At 40.3% G+C, this 17,177-nt stretch overlaps 1 protein-coding gene across 1 annotated transcript in view; it reads right to left on the bottom strand.

The window, feature by feature from the left end:
* Window positions 1-17,177, bottom strand: part of DROSHA (drosha ribonuclease III) — a 120,260-nt gene that overhangs the window by 36,309 nt on the left and 66,774 nt on the right. The window contains 4 exon segments of the mRNA XM_021077126.1: window positions 1,161-1,220; window positions 14,223-14,283; window positions 14,601-14,739; window positions 15,249-15,356. Of these exon segments, the coding sequence (XP_020932785.1) occupies window positions 1,161-1,220; window positions 14,223-14,283; window positions 14,601-14,739; window positions 15,249-15,356 (368 nt within the window).

The raw sequence follows: 17,177 nt of genomic DNA on the forward strand, positions 1-17,177 counted from the left end.
AAGTTAAATAGCACAGTATAGCTGAATGTGCTAAAAGCCAATACCATTCGCTTACATGTACACAATGACCTCTGCTAAAAGGTTTCTCTGAAATATGATGGCAACAAAGATCTGAACAATTGTTCATATGCTGCTGACAGCAAACCTATCTAATGCTTGAAAACAGAGCTGGAAACAAAAAGCTTTGCTTGAGCTGGGTCAGAAGGGCCCCTGAAGAGCCTGGGAGCCCTAAGCACATTCTTTACAAATATAGACAGGGAAAGGAAGAGAAGAACCAGGAGTGGCGCCTAGAACCAGGGAGGTGCCCTATGGACGAGCCTAATAGGGTTGATCAGGAAAGGACGGGAAATAGGAAGAAGGCTGATGGAAAACCAGTTCAGACCACAAACTGTGCTCTCCTAACTCTCACACCAGTTTCTAAGATCCACTGTTAATCGGGACAGCTAAGCTTGCTTCGTCCTAATGTGTCCAATGAGAACGAGCTTAGAAAATGGCCCCTTTGCCTCATTATGTCCTTCTTGGAAAGAGAAATGACCCAAAGAGAATAAAAATAGCTTAAGATAGTTCCAAGAGAAACATGTGTGGTCTCCCTTTAAAAGAAATTTTGTGAGTATTGAAAAAAAATGTACTTTCCCACCCCTACCTCCGAATTAAGGGCCCTAAAACATTTCTGGACAGAAAACATACAAATATACAGACAGACAGACACACACACACACACACACACACCCCGAAATCTAGTCATTAAAATTCTTGTAAGCTTTACTTCCCTTGAGTTCAAAAAGAGTGAGAAAGGGATCAGAGACAAATCCTAGAAAATGAAATGACATTTTAAAATATCATCCCTTTCTCTACAAATTGAATATAAGCTCTGAAGCATCTAGACCAAGACAAGCTGATCTCCTATGGCTGTAGCAACTTGAACATAAACTTGACAGGATGGAGACACTAGCCTTTCATCTTGTAATCTTGCTCATTACAGCATCAGTGAGTGTAAGTTATCAGGGCAAGAGCCACAGATATGTGGCTTTTAAGCTCTCAGAAGAGACCAAAAACCTGGTGTTTCAAGGCCTCATTTGGCTAATTACAAAGAAGGTAATGTATTGAATATGTTACCTTTGAAATGCAGTTACTGGGGAATAGCAGAAAAGCTTACTTACCTGGTGAGAAATTCAACAACAGCATCACCCAGGAACTCCAACCGTTCGTTGTGATTAATTCTACAGGAGAATCAAAAAGACCACTTAAAATAGCATGCATTTACATTTCTTCCCTCTCTGCTCCAAGAAAAGGGCACTAAGGGTTAGCTCCTTTAATAAATAAAAATGCCCCACCTTGTTCCTCATAATCACGAGCACTCATGGCCATCTTAGCAGGAACTGCAGGGCTGCCTAGTGGGAAAGTGAGGGAGCATTCCCACATGCTACGTGACTCAGACTTTCCACCCCCAGGCATCCTTCCCAGGGAGTCCGATTTAAAGCAAGGAGATGACTCTAACGACTGGGAATCTTTCTATACTGCTATCGGGTAGAGGAGAGAAAGGAGAATGCATTCTTAGTCAGAACACTGAAAAACCAGCTTTGGTACAATGTTCTAGCTTCCCATGGTCCAAACTCCACAAACTGTAAATTTAACCTGGCATTTAAAGTCCTTCAACACCCACTTTCTCAGTCTCATTATCCACTGCTATCCTCTCCCACCCACGTGCAGGGTCCAGTCCCCAAACTGCCTGGACCTCTCTGAAAAGGGCATCCTTTAAAATAGCCGGTGCCTCTGTTCAGGCCGAGCGCTCCGTTGCTTTCCACTCTCCCCTGTGCGCTGAGCCACCCTGAACACCTGCTCATCCCTCGAGCTCCAGCGCAATGTTAGCTCCAAATGAACGCCAGCCTGAGTCCCTCATCAAACTCAATACAGCCCCCTCAGTACAGAGATCGTATTTTATTTCTACCTTGTGCTCTCACAAGCTAAGTTTCTCAAGTGCAAGTGTAGAGATGAACCAACCAGGAAGGTGGCTCTCAGGAAACCTCCTCTTGCCTGAGTCCAGCGAAGACACCTTCTCTGAGCACACTGAGGTCACTACCTCTTTGGTTGAGCACAAAGGGGACATGGTTTTAAAGGTCGCTCTGGCTGCTGTGCAGAGGCTGAGAGCAGGAAAGAGAAGCACTGAAGTTGGGTGCTGCATGTCCCAATGAGGCATGATGGAGGCTTAGGATGGAGAGGTGATGGTGGAGGAGAGAGAAGCAGTCAGATTGGGAGACAGTTTAAAGATCGAGAAGAAAAGAGATGTGGGTAGTTGGGACTGGGAAGCTAACCAAAAGAAAAGAATAAAGGTCAAGGCCCAGATTTTGGCTTATGTCATCGGGTGAAAATGGTGTCATTTACTGCAAGGGAGGGGAACAGGTTTGGGGAGAAGCAAGAGCTGCATTTTAGAAATGTTAACTTGAACATGTCCATAAAACATCCAAATGGAGAGATCCAGCAAAACATTGGCTGTATTAACCTATTGTTTATGGGCAAGAACAAAGCTGGTAGGATATCTTTAGGAGTGGTCAGTATGTAGACAGGACCCCAGGTGCTGAAACTGGATGGCGCTGCTCAGGGAAAGACTGCAGCGAGAAAAGGGGTCCCAGGACGGAGCCCAGGAAAGGGTCACAGAGAGGTCAAGCGGAAGAAAAGTCAGTAAAGGACAAGGATGTGCCATGGTGGCAAGAGGAAGGGGAGGCCAGGATGACCCTCTAGCCAAAGAGAAAAGCATGTTTCAACAAAGAAACAGATTGAGTGGATGAGAAGAAAGCACTGACGCATCAAGAGGAAATCACAGAGGCCAATGAAAGGCAAGCTCTGTAAGTGGTAGAGACAAACCTGACTGTGGGTCAGTAGGCTGAGAACTAAGGCATCACCTACAGCCACACAAGAGAAGAACCTGAGTGCCTGTTCAGGGAAGGCTGGGGATGTAGAATGGGAGGAAGCCAGAAAGGATGGTGACAAGTGGTGAGGAGAGAAGGAGGGCACATGGGCTCCTGGGACCTGAGCAAAGAGCGAGAGGGAAGGGCCTGGCCCAGAGCTTCCCTAACTCCAAAGCTTCCTTAAATAACTCTGGCACCGAGCTCATCTTCTCAAGAAACTCTGCAGCTCACCACCAAGCCTCTTCAGGTCATTCTTTATCTACTCCCACCACATCCACCCATTTTATCTACTTTTGTTCTTTTTTTTTTTTCTTTTTGGTCTTTTTGTCTTTTTAGGGCTGTACCTGCGGCATACAGAGGTTCCCAGGCTAGGGGTCAAATCGGAGCTGTAGCCGCTGGCCTACACCATAGCCACAGCAATGCAGGATCCGAGCCGTGTCTTCGACCTACATCACAGCTCATGGCAATGCCGGATCCTTAACCCACTGAGCAAGATTCAGGGATCAAACCTGCATCCTCATGGATGCCAGTCGGGTTCGCTAACTGCTGAGCCACGATGGGAACTCCCATTTTATCTACTTTCAACAGCAATTTGAACTCCAGGTGGACCAAACTCTGCACTGTCCCAGACAGACACTATTCCTTCTCCCTTCTGTGTTTCCCTCCCAAATCTTGCTCATTCTTTAAAAAAAAAAAAAAAAAAAAAATCTACTTTTTTAACTGAAGTATATAGCTGATGTACAATATTATAAGTTATAAGGTATATAATACAGTGATTCATAATTTTCAAAGGTTATACTCCATTTAGAATTATTACAACACACTGGCTACATTCCCTTTGTTGTACAATATATGCCTAGCAGCCTATTTATTTTATACATCATACTCTGTTCCTCTTAATCCTCCACCCCTTATCTTGCCTCTCCCCTTCTCCTTCTTCCCTCTGGCAGTCACTGTCTTGTTCTCTACATCTGTGAGTTGTTTCCTCTTTGCCATATTCACCAGTTTGTTTTATTTTTCAGATTACACATGTAAGTGATATCATACAGCATTTGTCTCTCTCTGTCTTATTTCATTAAGCATAATACCATCCAAGTCCATTCATGTTGTCGGAAATGGCAAATTTTTCATTCTTTTTCATGGCTAAGTAGTATTCCTTTGTATATATACCACATCTTCTTTATCCATTTGTCTATTGATAGACACTTAGGTTGCTTTTGTATCTTGGCAATTGTAAAGACTGCTGCAATGAACACTGGGATGCATGTATCTCTTTGAATTAGTGTTTTCAGATATATACCCAGGAGTGGAATTGCTGGGTCATATGGTAGATCTATTTTTAGTTTTTTTGAGAAACTGCATACTGTTTCTACAGTGGCTGCACGAATTTACATTCCAACCAACACTGTACAAGGTCCCCGTTTTCTCCACATCCTCACCAACACCAGTTATTTGTGGTCTTTTTTTTTTTTTTTTTTTAAACTACTGTACCTGTGGCATATGGAAGCTCCTGGGCCACGGGTTGAACCAGAGCTGCAGCTGCAGTCTATGCCACAGCCACAACACCGGATCTGAGACACATCTGCGACCTGTGCCACTGGTTACAGTAATGCCAGATCCTGAACTCACTGAGTGAGACCAGGTATTGAATCCACAACCTCATGGAGACAACGTTGGGTCCTTAACCCAATGAACCATAATGGAAACTCCTATTTGTAGTCTTTTTGATAAAAACCATTCTAACAGGTATAAGGTGGTATCTCATTGTGGTTTTAATTCGCATTTTTTGATGATTAACCTTGTTCAGCATCTTTTCCTGTGCTTGTCGGCCATCTGTACATCTTCTTTCTCTCTTTATTAATCTGTCCCTTTCCCCGTATGTCCCTGATGGGTGTGTGTTTACAGGGGAGGGTTGGTAGCTGATGCTGGCTTATCACTCACTAAACAGGCCTTTATTTGAGCATTTTCCAAACTTGGGTTATTAGCAAGGTCAGCTGGGAGGCCTGCACTCACTACGGGAGCTCTCAGGGATGCTGGCTAAACCCCCCTACCCATAAGACAAACATCTATCACTCATTTTATGACAACATTATATACTACCTCTACTGTTCTTTGTTTCATGTGTGCCAGTTTAGTTTCCATAGCTAAAGTCTCCCTATAGTTTCAGTATTTCTATAGGAAATAGAAAATATTTGACCCTTGGCTACCAAATTATCTGCTTGGCAACTTGAGTTCAATTTTATATTATTTCACATATCTTACAAATAAGTTTATTTTTCTACCCTACAATTCCTTAACATTTTGGAATTTTAAAAGAAAAATAAATGTAATAGGAGAAAACTGGAAATATCCGAGCAATAAAGATGTGACTGTGAATGCTCATTTCTATCTATGGGCTTTACTTAGTGAAAAAGGCATTAGGGCAAGCAGTTAGTAGCCAAAGATGGGAAATTAAAAATAAATAAATAAATAAAAGCAGAGAAAATAAGTTATGGTTGGAGTTCCTGTCGTGGCTCAGCAGAAATGAATCTGACTAGTATCCATGACAGTGCAGGTTCAATCCCTGGCCTTGCTCAGAGGGTTAAGGATCTGGCATTGCTGTGGCTGTGGCACAGGCTAGCAGCTGTAGCTCCAAATCAGCTCCTAGCCTGGGAACCTCTATATGCCACAGGTGCGGACCTAAAAAGACCAAAAAAAAAATTACGGTTATGCTTAAGAATTCACAACGAAGAGTCGTTTACTAAAGAAAAGAAGGAAAATAAATATTAAGTTCTAAAATGTCTTCGTCTTACCAAATATATACTAGATTTTAAAAGACGTTTTGTTGTTGGTGGTGTTGCTAGTCCACTAGCCAAGAGTGATGAAAAGTTTCATGGTGGAATATAAAATATTATAATTTTAAAAAATCTTACAGAAGCTATTCAGTACTATGATTTTGCTCTCTGACAGATACACCAGAACTCCAAAAGCATCTGTCATCATTCCAGGAGAAAGTACCAACAAAGAGAGGCACTATTTAATGGTAAGATGACATTAACCCCGAAGCTCTCTTGCTAATTTAATTTCATGAAACGTAATATGCTACTCTCCTGAGAGATGATAGGAACTAAGAAAGAAATAGCATTTTTTTTTAAAAAAAAAAAAAGAAAGAAATTAGTATTATCCTATTCTTTCCCACAAGCCAGTAAAGTAAAAATGCATTTTCTGCGTTAAAGACATTATTTTCTTCCCAACTGTTCAAAATACTACATGGGAAAATCTAGTTAATATGGAAAGCAAGAAACAGGGGTCTGAGGTGGAGACAAACCATATTTGGATTGCCTTATGCTTAAAAGAACAACAAAACCACTGGTCAAAGAATAATCGCTGCTTTGAGTCATATACTATTTTGAATGAAGTAATACTGGCATAAATTTTACTTTAATTTCTTTTATAAACTTTCAGGAAGACAGGAACTATGTCTAGGATTTTAATAATCACAGACTATTATTCAGTGTGTTAAAATGCAGGTCACAGTTCTAAACAGGTTTATTCAATAGTAAGTCTGCCATCCATTAAATAATTTGCCCCATCCAGCATATGTTTTTCTGTATCTACATTGTGACTAAACTCTGGCAACAAGCCACAAACAAAATATGGCGATTAAATACCACTGTATTATTATACTGGACAATTGCTAAGCCAGTGTTTTATCTGGGGGAAAAAAAAAAAAAAAAAGACAGTGTGAGCTGCTGATCTTTGCCGACTCCAGTAGCAAATCTTTTGTTCCTTCTCGCATTGTTTATACTTTCTTTAATCACTCCCTGTTTAAATACTAGCAAGCTCTAAGATGAAATGTTTACAGGGGAGTAAACACTTCATTTGTTTTTGAGAACTGAATCAACAGAGGCATTGTGAAATCTAGATTAACTGTAACATTTATACAGCACATTTGGTCTGAGGAATTCAAAGCACTTTAGAAAACACAACAGTCTCCTTGTAACAGTAATTACTCCAAGGTGTCATTTACTCCATAGAAAACCATCTTGGGATGGGCTAAGTCGAAGGGTAACTGCTGGAGTGAGGGGAAGGGCAACACTTTTGTGCCTTTGCATCCCAAGCCTCAAGCGGTGACTGGTAGGGTAGTGCTAGAAGGCACTTTGCAGGTCAGTTGAGCCTTTACCCAGCTTGGGAATTCCTCCGATTCATCACATCTACATGAACACTTGTGTGGAGGAGAGCTACTAGATCTCAGACCCCACTGGAACTATGCATTCCAGGTTAAGCATCTCTGGGTTTTAACTCGAAGCGTTGAAGTCAATAGATTCACTCAGTGGAATTCACATATATTCAAGGCGTGTTGTTATTGTGGTTTTCATGCAAATTACTTATGTATAACAGATTGAAAATTAACTTTGCAACTACCATTTCCTTAAACATTAATAAACAATCCATATGGGTTTCTCTGTTGGGCCAATAGATTCTCACACATTATGTCCAACAATGACTCTAGCAATCAAAACAAAACAAAGCTGCTTGATTCGCTTACTTTTCCATTACCAGTCTTCTAGCCCCTCTTTCCCAAAGGTCTTACCAATAACATGGATTACCTGAATGCCACAAATGCCTAATCCTTCAGAGACTTCCTCTGTGGTAACATTTCACTGCAATTTGCATGAGTTAAATATACAACTGAGAGTTAGGTGGTTAAACAGTGACACTTTTAAAAATGATGGATGGCATATTCACTTGAAATGGTGCCATCTTTATTTTTTTTATTTTTATTTTTTTTGTCTTTTTTGTCTTTTCTAGGGCCGCACCCGAGGCACATGGAGGTTCCCAGGCTAGGGGCCTAATCGGAGCTATAGCCGCCGGCCTACACCAGAGCCACAGCAACGCCAGATCTGAGCCGCATCTGTGACTTACACCACAGCTCACTGCAACGCCGGATCCTTAACCCACTGAGCGAGGCCAGGGATCGAACCCGCAACCTCATGGTTCCTAGTCAGATTTGTTTACCACTGAGTCATGACAGGAACTCCAATGCCACCTTAAAAGTTAATAATTTTGTAGTTTTGATAGCAGGTAGGTTTTGATTTATTAATTTTAAGTCTTCATGTCTTTTTATAAATCCTAGCTGATCCCAAATCACATTAAGATACTAAGCAGTCATTTAAATTTTGCTGATGGCTCTCACCATGACCTTTCCTAACTCCTCTGTTTCCCTATTTCTAGTCAACACGTAAATAACCTGGAATAAAAATAATATCGTGAAGAGTTCCCACTGTGGCTCAGTGGGTTAAGAAACTGACCAGTATCCATGAGGATGCAGGTTTGATCCCTGGCCTCGCTCAGTGGGTTAAGGATCTGGCGTTGCCACAAGCTGCAGTGTAGGCTACAGATAAGGCTCGGCTCTGGGATTGCTATGGCTGTGCCTTAGGCTGGTGGCTGTGGCTCTCATCGGACCCCTAGTCTGGGAACTTCCATATGCAGCAGGTGCAGCCATAAAAATCAAAAACTATATATATCATGAATGGTATTTTTTAATACTTATTTACTAAGCCTTTCCTTTCCTTTACTAGTTGGAAAGGAAAAGAATTTGAAAGAAAGAGTAGGACCAAAGATCTTCAAAATGATTACAGTTGAAAAAAAAAAAAAAAAAAAGAAAGAAAGAAAGAAAGAAAAAGCAGCAGACTCTGACAGAATTCTAATACACAGGGGACTAGAATATGCACCACAAGACAATTGCCAGTAGGATGTCCCAGGGTTACAAGCTGTTCCACAGGTGCAATGACTACTAGCATTCAGGGCAGGGAGGTGTACCTGGGGCTCTGGGTGCTGGGACTGCCATCTGGGGAGGTTCAGACTTCTTCAGTAGGTGACAAGGTATCACAAAAAGCTTTTAAATGGGTTACAGCTAAGAACTAGAACTGACACTGAAGAAATAGCAAAGTGAGGCCAGGAGAGGCAGTCTGAAGGAAAACCTGGTAGATTCGGCTGCAGGATGGGCAGGAATGGGAGTGGTTTTCAGGGAGGCTGGGGGAAGAATTCTGTCAAAAGCCCCTACCTGCCTCGCTTCTCCACCTTCAATGCAAGACACAGATTTCCCACACAACCTACTAGCACAATGGCTCTCTCTCTCTTTTCTCAAGTCTAAAATTCTGAGCAAGCTTGCCTGGGAGGAGATATAACCAATGACACTTGAAATTGGATAGTATTTGTTTTACAGATATGCAAATACTTCCAAGGAGTGGAGACTACAGCATCCCACTTTATAACAGCAAACTAAGAAACAAACAGGGAAGAGAGCAAATCGTTTCAAGTGAACTCAATTAGTATATAACCGACCTATCATCCCTAAACAACCACCAGAGGCCTCCTTGGCCCCAGAGCAGTCTTGTGTGCATGTTTTGCTTGTGACCTCCACTGAAGCACTTAGCAGAGTCTTTCTGAGATTAAGTTATTTATGTTTATGGCACTCTTACCCAATCCCAGGTAGTCACACCTCCTGCTGAGTGGGTCCTTTGTCTTACTCGCCTCGGGATCCCCTTAAAATACCCACAAACTGCCTCAAACTCAAAAGACACTGGATGGAATGACTGTTGGAGTAAATCTGTCTGAAGCTTCTTCAGTGCAGCTCCTAGGGCCGTGCAGAGCTGGGGCCACCAGACAGCAGCAGTCCAGCAGCAGCCAGCCAGCCACTAAGGCTACAAGGTTCATTCTGAACAGAAACTTGGGGTCAACTCAACAGCAGCAAAAAAGATCAGACACAGGGCAAGAGGCACTCAGCACAAGCAGCAAAGGCTGGAAGTCAAAGGACAAGAGAGATCATCTGTTTATTCAGTATTAATGCTAACACTTTCAAAATGATAAATTCGGAAAGAACACAGTTTCTCAGCTAACATTCCCTTTGCCACAGTAAGAAAGCCATCTCTTTGTAAAAGAACAAAAGAAAACATAAGTCATGAGGTTTAAACAATGCCATCAAAAGATATAATCTACATAGCTGCAACTGTGGTTGGGGTAGATGAGACAAAAGCTCCTTTACACCCGTGCTTTCAACATGGACAAGGAAGTGTCTATGGCATGTGCAGCCTTCCTAAAGGGGCAGCAGGGGACCTAGGGTTCCACTTATTAAAATACAGAACCGACCATCTAGAGACTCCACAATATAGCAGGGCAAAGTGAAATGAAACCGCGGCCACACCATCCCTGAGGGTGTGATTAAGGGCTCCTCTAATCAGACAGTCCTTTTCTGATCTTAGACTCTCACAGCACACAGCAGTGAGGCCTGTGATCATCTTCAAACTGGAATTTTAAAGTTTCGCCCAGCTTTTCTTTTTACCTCTTGATTGAAGAGGAAAGACGGCTTGGTTTATGATAACCTCAAAAGAGAGCAACCTCAAGGCAAGTCTATCTGAAAAGGACAGTGATGTAGGAAGCAAAAGGTAGAAAGGCAGCTGTGTGAGCTTGGCTGGGCACTCACTGGGCTGTGGAGGCCAGTTATCAGCAGCTGCAGTTGTCTTAACTCTCTGTCACTTCTCACCCTGCTCTACCCACCTTTCATTCATCTAAATCTGGACCCCAGGGGGGACAAGCCTGGCCATTTACCTTTTCACTGACCCATTTTAAAAAGCAAGCCCCTCCCCGCCCCCCGCCATGCAATCCCCTCTACTGGCTTTCAAAATAGAACCTGCTGTACTTGACACACAAAAGTAAGCCTCCTGAGAGCAACATCACAGTCTCATCAGTCATTAGGCATTTGCTTCTGTTCAGTTTTCCAGGGTGTTAATGAGTCTATATACACCTAGTCCACTTCCTTTTCAGATTCTTCAGGGGCAGAAGGCCAAACAAAAGTGAGAATATTAATATATGAAGGCATCTTTTGAAATCAAGAAATAAAATAGGGGAAGCTAACATATAAAACCTTCCAACCTATTATATAAGGCTAGTATTATTCTAATAATGAAATCAGACAAAAACATCATAGGAAAGGAAAACTACAGACCAAAAATCCTCAACAAAATACTAGCAAACTAAATTCTAAATAAACATACCACATAAAAAAGATAATATACCATGAACAAATGTGATGAGTCCCAGGAAGGCAAGGTTGGTTTAACACCCCAAAATCAATTAACGTAATATACACCAAGTAAATAGAATTAATGAAAAAAACACACGACCATCTTAATACAGGCAGAAAAAGCATTTGACAAAATTCAATACGCTTTCATGATGAAAACCTTCAGCAAACTAGGAACAGAAGGGACTTTCATCAACCTTATAAATAGCACCTATGAAAAACCCACAGCTAACATCATACACAGTAGTAAAGGAAACTTTTCCCTTTAAGATTAAGAAGAATGCAAGGATCTTCTCTTACCACTTCTATTCAATACTGTACTAGAGACTTTAACTAGGGCAACTAGGTTAAGAAGAAGAAGTAAAAGGCATCCAGACTGGAAAAGAAAAACTACCTCTATTTCCAGGTGAAATGACAATCTATATAGAAAACACTAAAGAATCTACTAAAAAACTATTGTATCTGACAAATGAGCTCATCAAGGTTGTAGGGTTCAAAAGCAATAATCAAAAATCAATTACAGTTCTATATACAATGACCAATCCAAAAATAAAATTAAGAAAATAATGTCATTTACAATAGCATCAAAAAAAATAAAATACTTAGGAATAAATCTAACAAAAGGCACATAAAATGTATATGCTGAAAACTAAAAAAATCATTCTTAAGAAATTAAAGAGGAGTTCCCATAGTGGCTCAGTGGTTAATGAACCCAATTAGTAACCATGAGGTTGCAGGTCAATCCCTGGCCTCACTCGGTGGGTTAAGGATCTGGCATTGCTGTGAGCTGTGGTGTAGGTTGCAGACGAGGCTCGGATCCCACGTTGCTGTGACTGTGGCATAGGGCAGCAGCTGTATGTCCGACTGGACCCCTAGCCTGAAAACCTCCATAGGCCACGGGTGCAGCCCTAAAACGACAAAAGACTAAAAAAAAGAAAAAGAAAGAAATTAAAGACAACAAATAAAATTAAAGACATCTAATGTTCGAGAAAGAGAAGGCAATATTAAGAAGATGACTTAATATGAAGATGGTAATCATTTAGAAATAGATGTACAGATTCAACACAATTCCTATCAAAATCCCCTCTGGCTTTTTTGTAAAAATTGATAAGCTAATTCATTTTTTTTTTTTTTTTTTTTTTTTTTTGTCTTTTGTTGTTGTTGTTGCTGTTGTTGCTATTTCTTGGGCCGCTCCCGCGGCATATGGAGGTTCCCAGGCTAGGGGTCTAATCGGAGCTGTAGCCACCGGCCTACGCCAGAGCCACAGCAACGCAGGATCGGAGCCGCGTCTGCGACCTACACCACAGCTCAGGGCAACGCCGGATCGTTAACCCACTGAGCAAGGGCAGGGACCGAACCCGCAACCTCATGGTTCCTAGTCGGATTCGTTAACCACTGCGCCACGATGGGAACTCCTGATAAGCTAATTCAAAAATTCATATGGAAACGTAATAGGTCTAGAATAGCCAAAGCAATGCTTTTTTTTTTTTTTTAAGAAAAAATAAAGTTGGAGAAGAGATCTTGCATTTTTAGATTTCAAAGCTTACTACAAAGCTATAGTAATCAAGACAGTGTGGTACTTAAGGACCGACATATAGATCAATGGACTAAACTAAGAATCCAAAAATAAACTCTCAAATATACTGTTAATTGATTTCCAGTAAGGGTGCCAAGATGATTTAGTGGGGAAAGATTAGCCTTTTCAGGAAATGGTGCTTAGACAACTGGATATCCAGAAGTAAAAGAATATAGCTGGACCACTATTTCATACCACATATAAGAATTAATTCAGAACAGACCAAATACTTAAATATGACAGAAAAAACATAAAGCTCCTCAAAGAAACAGAGGCAGGAGTTCCCGTTGTGGCACAGCAGAAACAAATCCAACTAGGAACCGTGAGGTTTTGGGTTCAATCCCTGGCCTTGCTCAGTGGGTTAAGGATCCAGCATTGCCATGAGCTGTAGCATAGGTCACAGACGTCGCTTGGATCTAGCGTTGCTGTGGCTTTTGGTGTAGGCCAGCAGCTATAGCTCCGATTCGACCCCTAGCCTGGGAACCTCCATATGCCTTGGGTGCGGCCCTAAAAAATAAAGGAAAAAAAAAAGAAACGGATGTAAACCTTTGTGACTTAGATTAGGCAATGGTTTCTTAGACATATACCAAAAGCAACAAAATTTATCTAGTATTTTGAATTCATCAAAACTTTTGTGCTTCATTAAAAGAGTGAAAAGATGGTCCATAGAATGAGAAAAAAAAATTGCAAATCATGTGTCTGATAAGGGATTTGTATCTGGAATATATAAAAAATGATTATAACTCAATAATTAAAAATAACTTGATTAAAAATGAGAAAAGGACCTGAACAGATTTTTCTCCAGTGAAAATATACAAATGGCTCATAAGCACATAAAAAGATGCTCAACATCATTAGCCATCAGGAAAATACAAACAAAACCACGGTGAGATAACACTTCCTACCAACTAGGATGCCTAGATTTCAAAAGACAGACAACAGCAAGTGTTAAGAAAGATGTGAAGAAATCAGAACCTGCATTCACTGCTGCTGGGAATATAAAATGGTGCAGCTACTTTGGAAACAATAGCAGCTCCTTAAAGGAAAGTTGAAACAGAGTTACCATATCACTGAGAAATTCCACTCCTAGGTTTATACCCAAGAAAAATCAAAACATATGTCCATACAAAAACCTGTACACAAATATTCAAGCAACATCATTCATAACAGCCAAAAAGTAAAAACAACAAATGACTATTAATTGATGACTGGATACATAAAATGTGGTCTACTCATACCTTGGAACATTATTCAGCAATAAGAAAAAAAATGAAATATTGACAAACACTATAACATGGATAAATCTTTTAAACATTATGTTAAGTAAAATAAGCCAGTCACAAAGAAACACATATTATATGATAACATTTATACATAATGTTCAGAATAGGCAAATCCATAAAGATTGAAAGTGGAATTTTTTTTTTTTTTTTTTCCTGAAAGTGGATTTTTAAGAAGACTGGTGGCTACCCTGGGCTGGGCAGGCTAAGGGAAATGGGGAGTATGGAGTTTCTTTTTGAGGTGATGAAAATGCTCTAAAATTAGATCGTGATCATGGTTGTACCATTTTGTGAACATACTAAAAATCATTGAATTGCATACTTTAAATGCGTGAATTGTATGGTATGTGAATTATATCTCAATTAAGCTGTTACCTAAAAAAAATCTACTTTACCTTGAAGGAGTTGGATCATCTTGGCCAAGGCGTGACATAATATTTATTAAGGTGTTAATTCCTATTAAAAAAATTCACAAGTAAATAATGTTAGACATAGTCTAGAACCATCATATGACAGGTAGAAAGAAATTATCTATATCATCCCAATTTGACTTTAAAAGATTTAATATCTGCATATCCGCAAGTCTGATCAACTTACGTACTTTCATCCACTCTTAGAACTCTAAGTCTCTGCTTTAAGTAAAGGTTACTACATACGGGTCAGGAAGCAATAAAGAATGAGAGAATGAAACCATCACCATGGAACCATCCCTGGTGGAGATTTAATTTACAATAGGGGTAACAACAAAATACAAGAGTGAAATGCAAACGTACCTTTTTTCCGCATGTGCATGTGATGAACTTTTCTGTCTCCATATTTGGGTTGTCGAATTCCACAGTTGGACAATGAATTCCTGGCATGATCAGGATTCATCCCAAAATTTAAGTGATGACTTGGGTGAGTCATGGCCAGCTAAAATGCCAGTGAAATAAACTCAGTCTTAAAAATTCAACTAGAAGCACCATCCTTATATCATCTCAAATGCAACACAAAAGAGATCTGTTTATCCAGTCAAAAGTTAAGCCCTGATCTTTCCACCTTATTTCATCTAGTGTCAAATTTTCAGAGCTTTGGTGCAAGCCCTCTTCTGCAAACAAACCTAAAAATCCACATGCTTCAGATAAGAATCAGATAAATATGCAGCACCTGGGAAGAAGAGCCATAAAGAAGGAAAAGCTGAAAGAAGGGGTCAGGTTTGACAGGCAAATTTTAGCTTGAGTCTATTTCCTTAGAGATAGCCTCCCCAAAAAAGGGAGAAAAGGGGCCTGAAAGTGGCAATCAGAGTGGGGTAATGGAGAAGGCGGTTTCTAAACGTCCTCATCATCTCCCAGAATGGAGACTCTCAATACTCCATTTGTAACCTGCAAGAAGAATCACTCCTATCTTGCTATTATGTGAATGTGCAGGAGAGTAATTCTTACCTGTAACAGACAACGATCTTGGAAAGTATATCCTATCAACTTGTCCAGATGCATTAGGCACTGGTGGTAGCGAATATGATGGGTCAAAACAGGCAGCATCATCGCATGCTAGGAAAAAAAAACACATTTCAATTTTTTTTTACTCTCTAAAAACTTATACAAACACTTCATTTATTTCACAACAAACAAGAACCATTTTCACACCCCCTACTTCATCTCACAGCCTTATCGGTTTATTGGCTACATGACCTCCTGGCAGATTCTCTCTGTGAGGGGTGGTAGACTGCAGTGGTTAGAGGCGTGGTCTCTGGAACATGAATGCCTGGGTCAAAATCCTGCTGTCACTCATTCATCGTTGGAGTCAGGGAAAGTTACTACCTCTGTTTCAGTTTCCTCACCTACAAAATGGGGATAATCAGTGTAGCTACTTTCAAGACCACTTAAAAGGATTAAGTGCAAAAAATATAAAAGTTTTATTATAACAAGGTCTGTTAGTTCTCATTCAGATAGGAACACCCTGGTTCATCGGTACCCAGCAGTGTAATCTCAAGGAAGTCATAAGAATTTCTGTCTATCATTGTCTATTCTCCTTGTCCATCATTATTTCTGAAGCTTTGTCAAGATCAAGACACTTTTGAGAATCTAAGGAAAATGACTCTCCCCAGAAAAATGCCTATGTGCATAAGCATGCATAAACTGTATGGAATTTTAATGCATTCATAGATATCTAAAGCACAGCACCATCCTCCAGGTAAGAACTTTTCAGCCAGATCATCTCAAAAGGCCATTCTAGGTTTAATACTCAATCTAAACAAATGGGAACATTTGTTTTTTTGTTTTTTTTTTTTCTTTTTTGGCTGCCTGTGGCATATGAAGTTCCCAGGACAGGGATCAAATCCAAGCCAGAGTTGTGACCTATACCACAGCTGTGGCAACATGGGATACTTAACCCACTGCACCAGGCCAGAGACCAAAGCTGGGTCCCTGACACTACAGACACACTGTCAATCCCACTGTGTCACAATGAGAACTCCTGATAAAACTACCAATACAGCTAAATCACCTGAGGACATAGAACTTTTATTTCTGTTTTAATCACTTTTCATTTGGCTATAGATTCCTTACTGGGAGATGATTTCACAAAGGGCATATCTTTTTTTTTTTTCTTTTTTTAATAACATTTCCCTAGAACTCAAGAGAATGAAGGAGTCATTCATCAGAACTTGGAGGATGCTCAGCCCACAGAATGACTGACATATACTTTATATCATTTTAGTCTTTGAAGTATTTTAAGCTGGCATTGTTTAAAAATACATGATAATGGATTTGCTTAAAACTAATAGAAATCAGTTCCCTGTATTAACTTATAAAGAAAGATTAGTTCTCCCAAATAGAATCTCCAATCAACAGAAAGTCTTTCTGGTTCAACTCAATAAATACACGTGTAGCACCTCCCTGCGCAAGGCTTAAAGTAGCTGTGGAAAAGAAAAAAAATGAAGACATTCTTTTTGCACCTGAGGGCTTCCCAGAGATACACCGTTCTGATTCAAATTATTGGCATTTCATCCACTTTGTTTTTATAAGTGCTGTATTAAAAAACACAATAAAATGGAAACGGAGTGTAGCCAAAGCAAAATAGTTTTCCAGGCACATAACTGCAGGGGACTCAAGGGTATTGATGCTTAAAACTCAAGGAGGATGGGTCATGAAGACCATGCAGTGTAGCTACATTTCTAAAATATGAGTTCAAACTGGTGAATTGTTCTAATACCCCCAGTGAGAGATGAGTCATTACCTGTTAAGGAAATAACACGATTTTAGAGGACTCTGATTATTAGAAAATTATTAATAAATTCCAATCTGTCTCTTTGGAGGTATACCCGTTTGAACTTAGTTCTATCCCTAGAAACAAACAACAAACCTCCCATC

This window comes from Sus scrofa, chromosome 16 (assembly GCF_000003025.6).
Source record: "Sus scrofa isolate TJ Tabasco breed Duroc chromosome 16, Sscrofa11.1, whole genome shotgun sequence".
Classification (NCBI taxonomy): Eukaryota; Metazoa; Chordata; class Mammalia; order Artiodactyla; family Suidae; genus Sus; species Sus scrofa.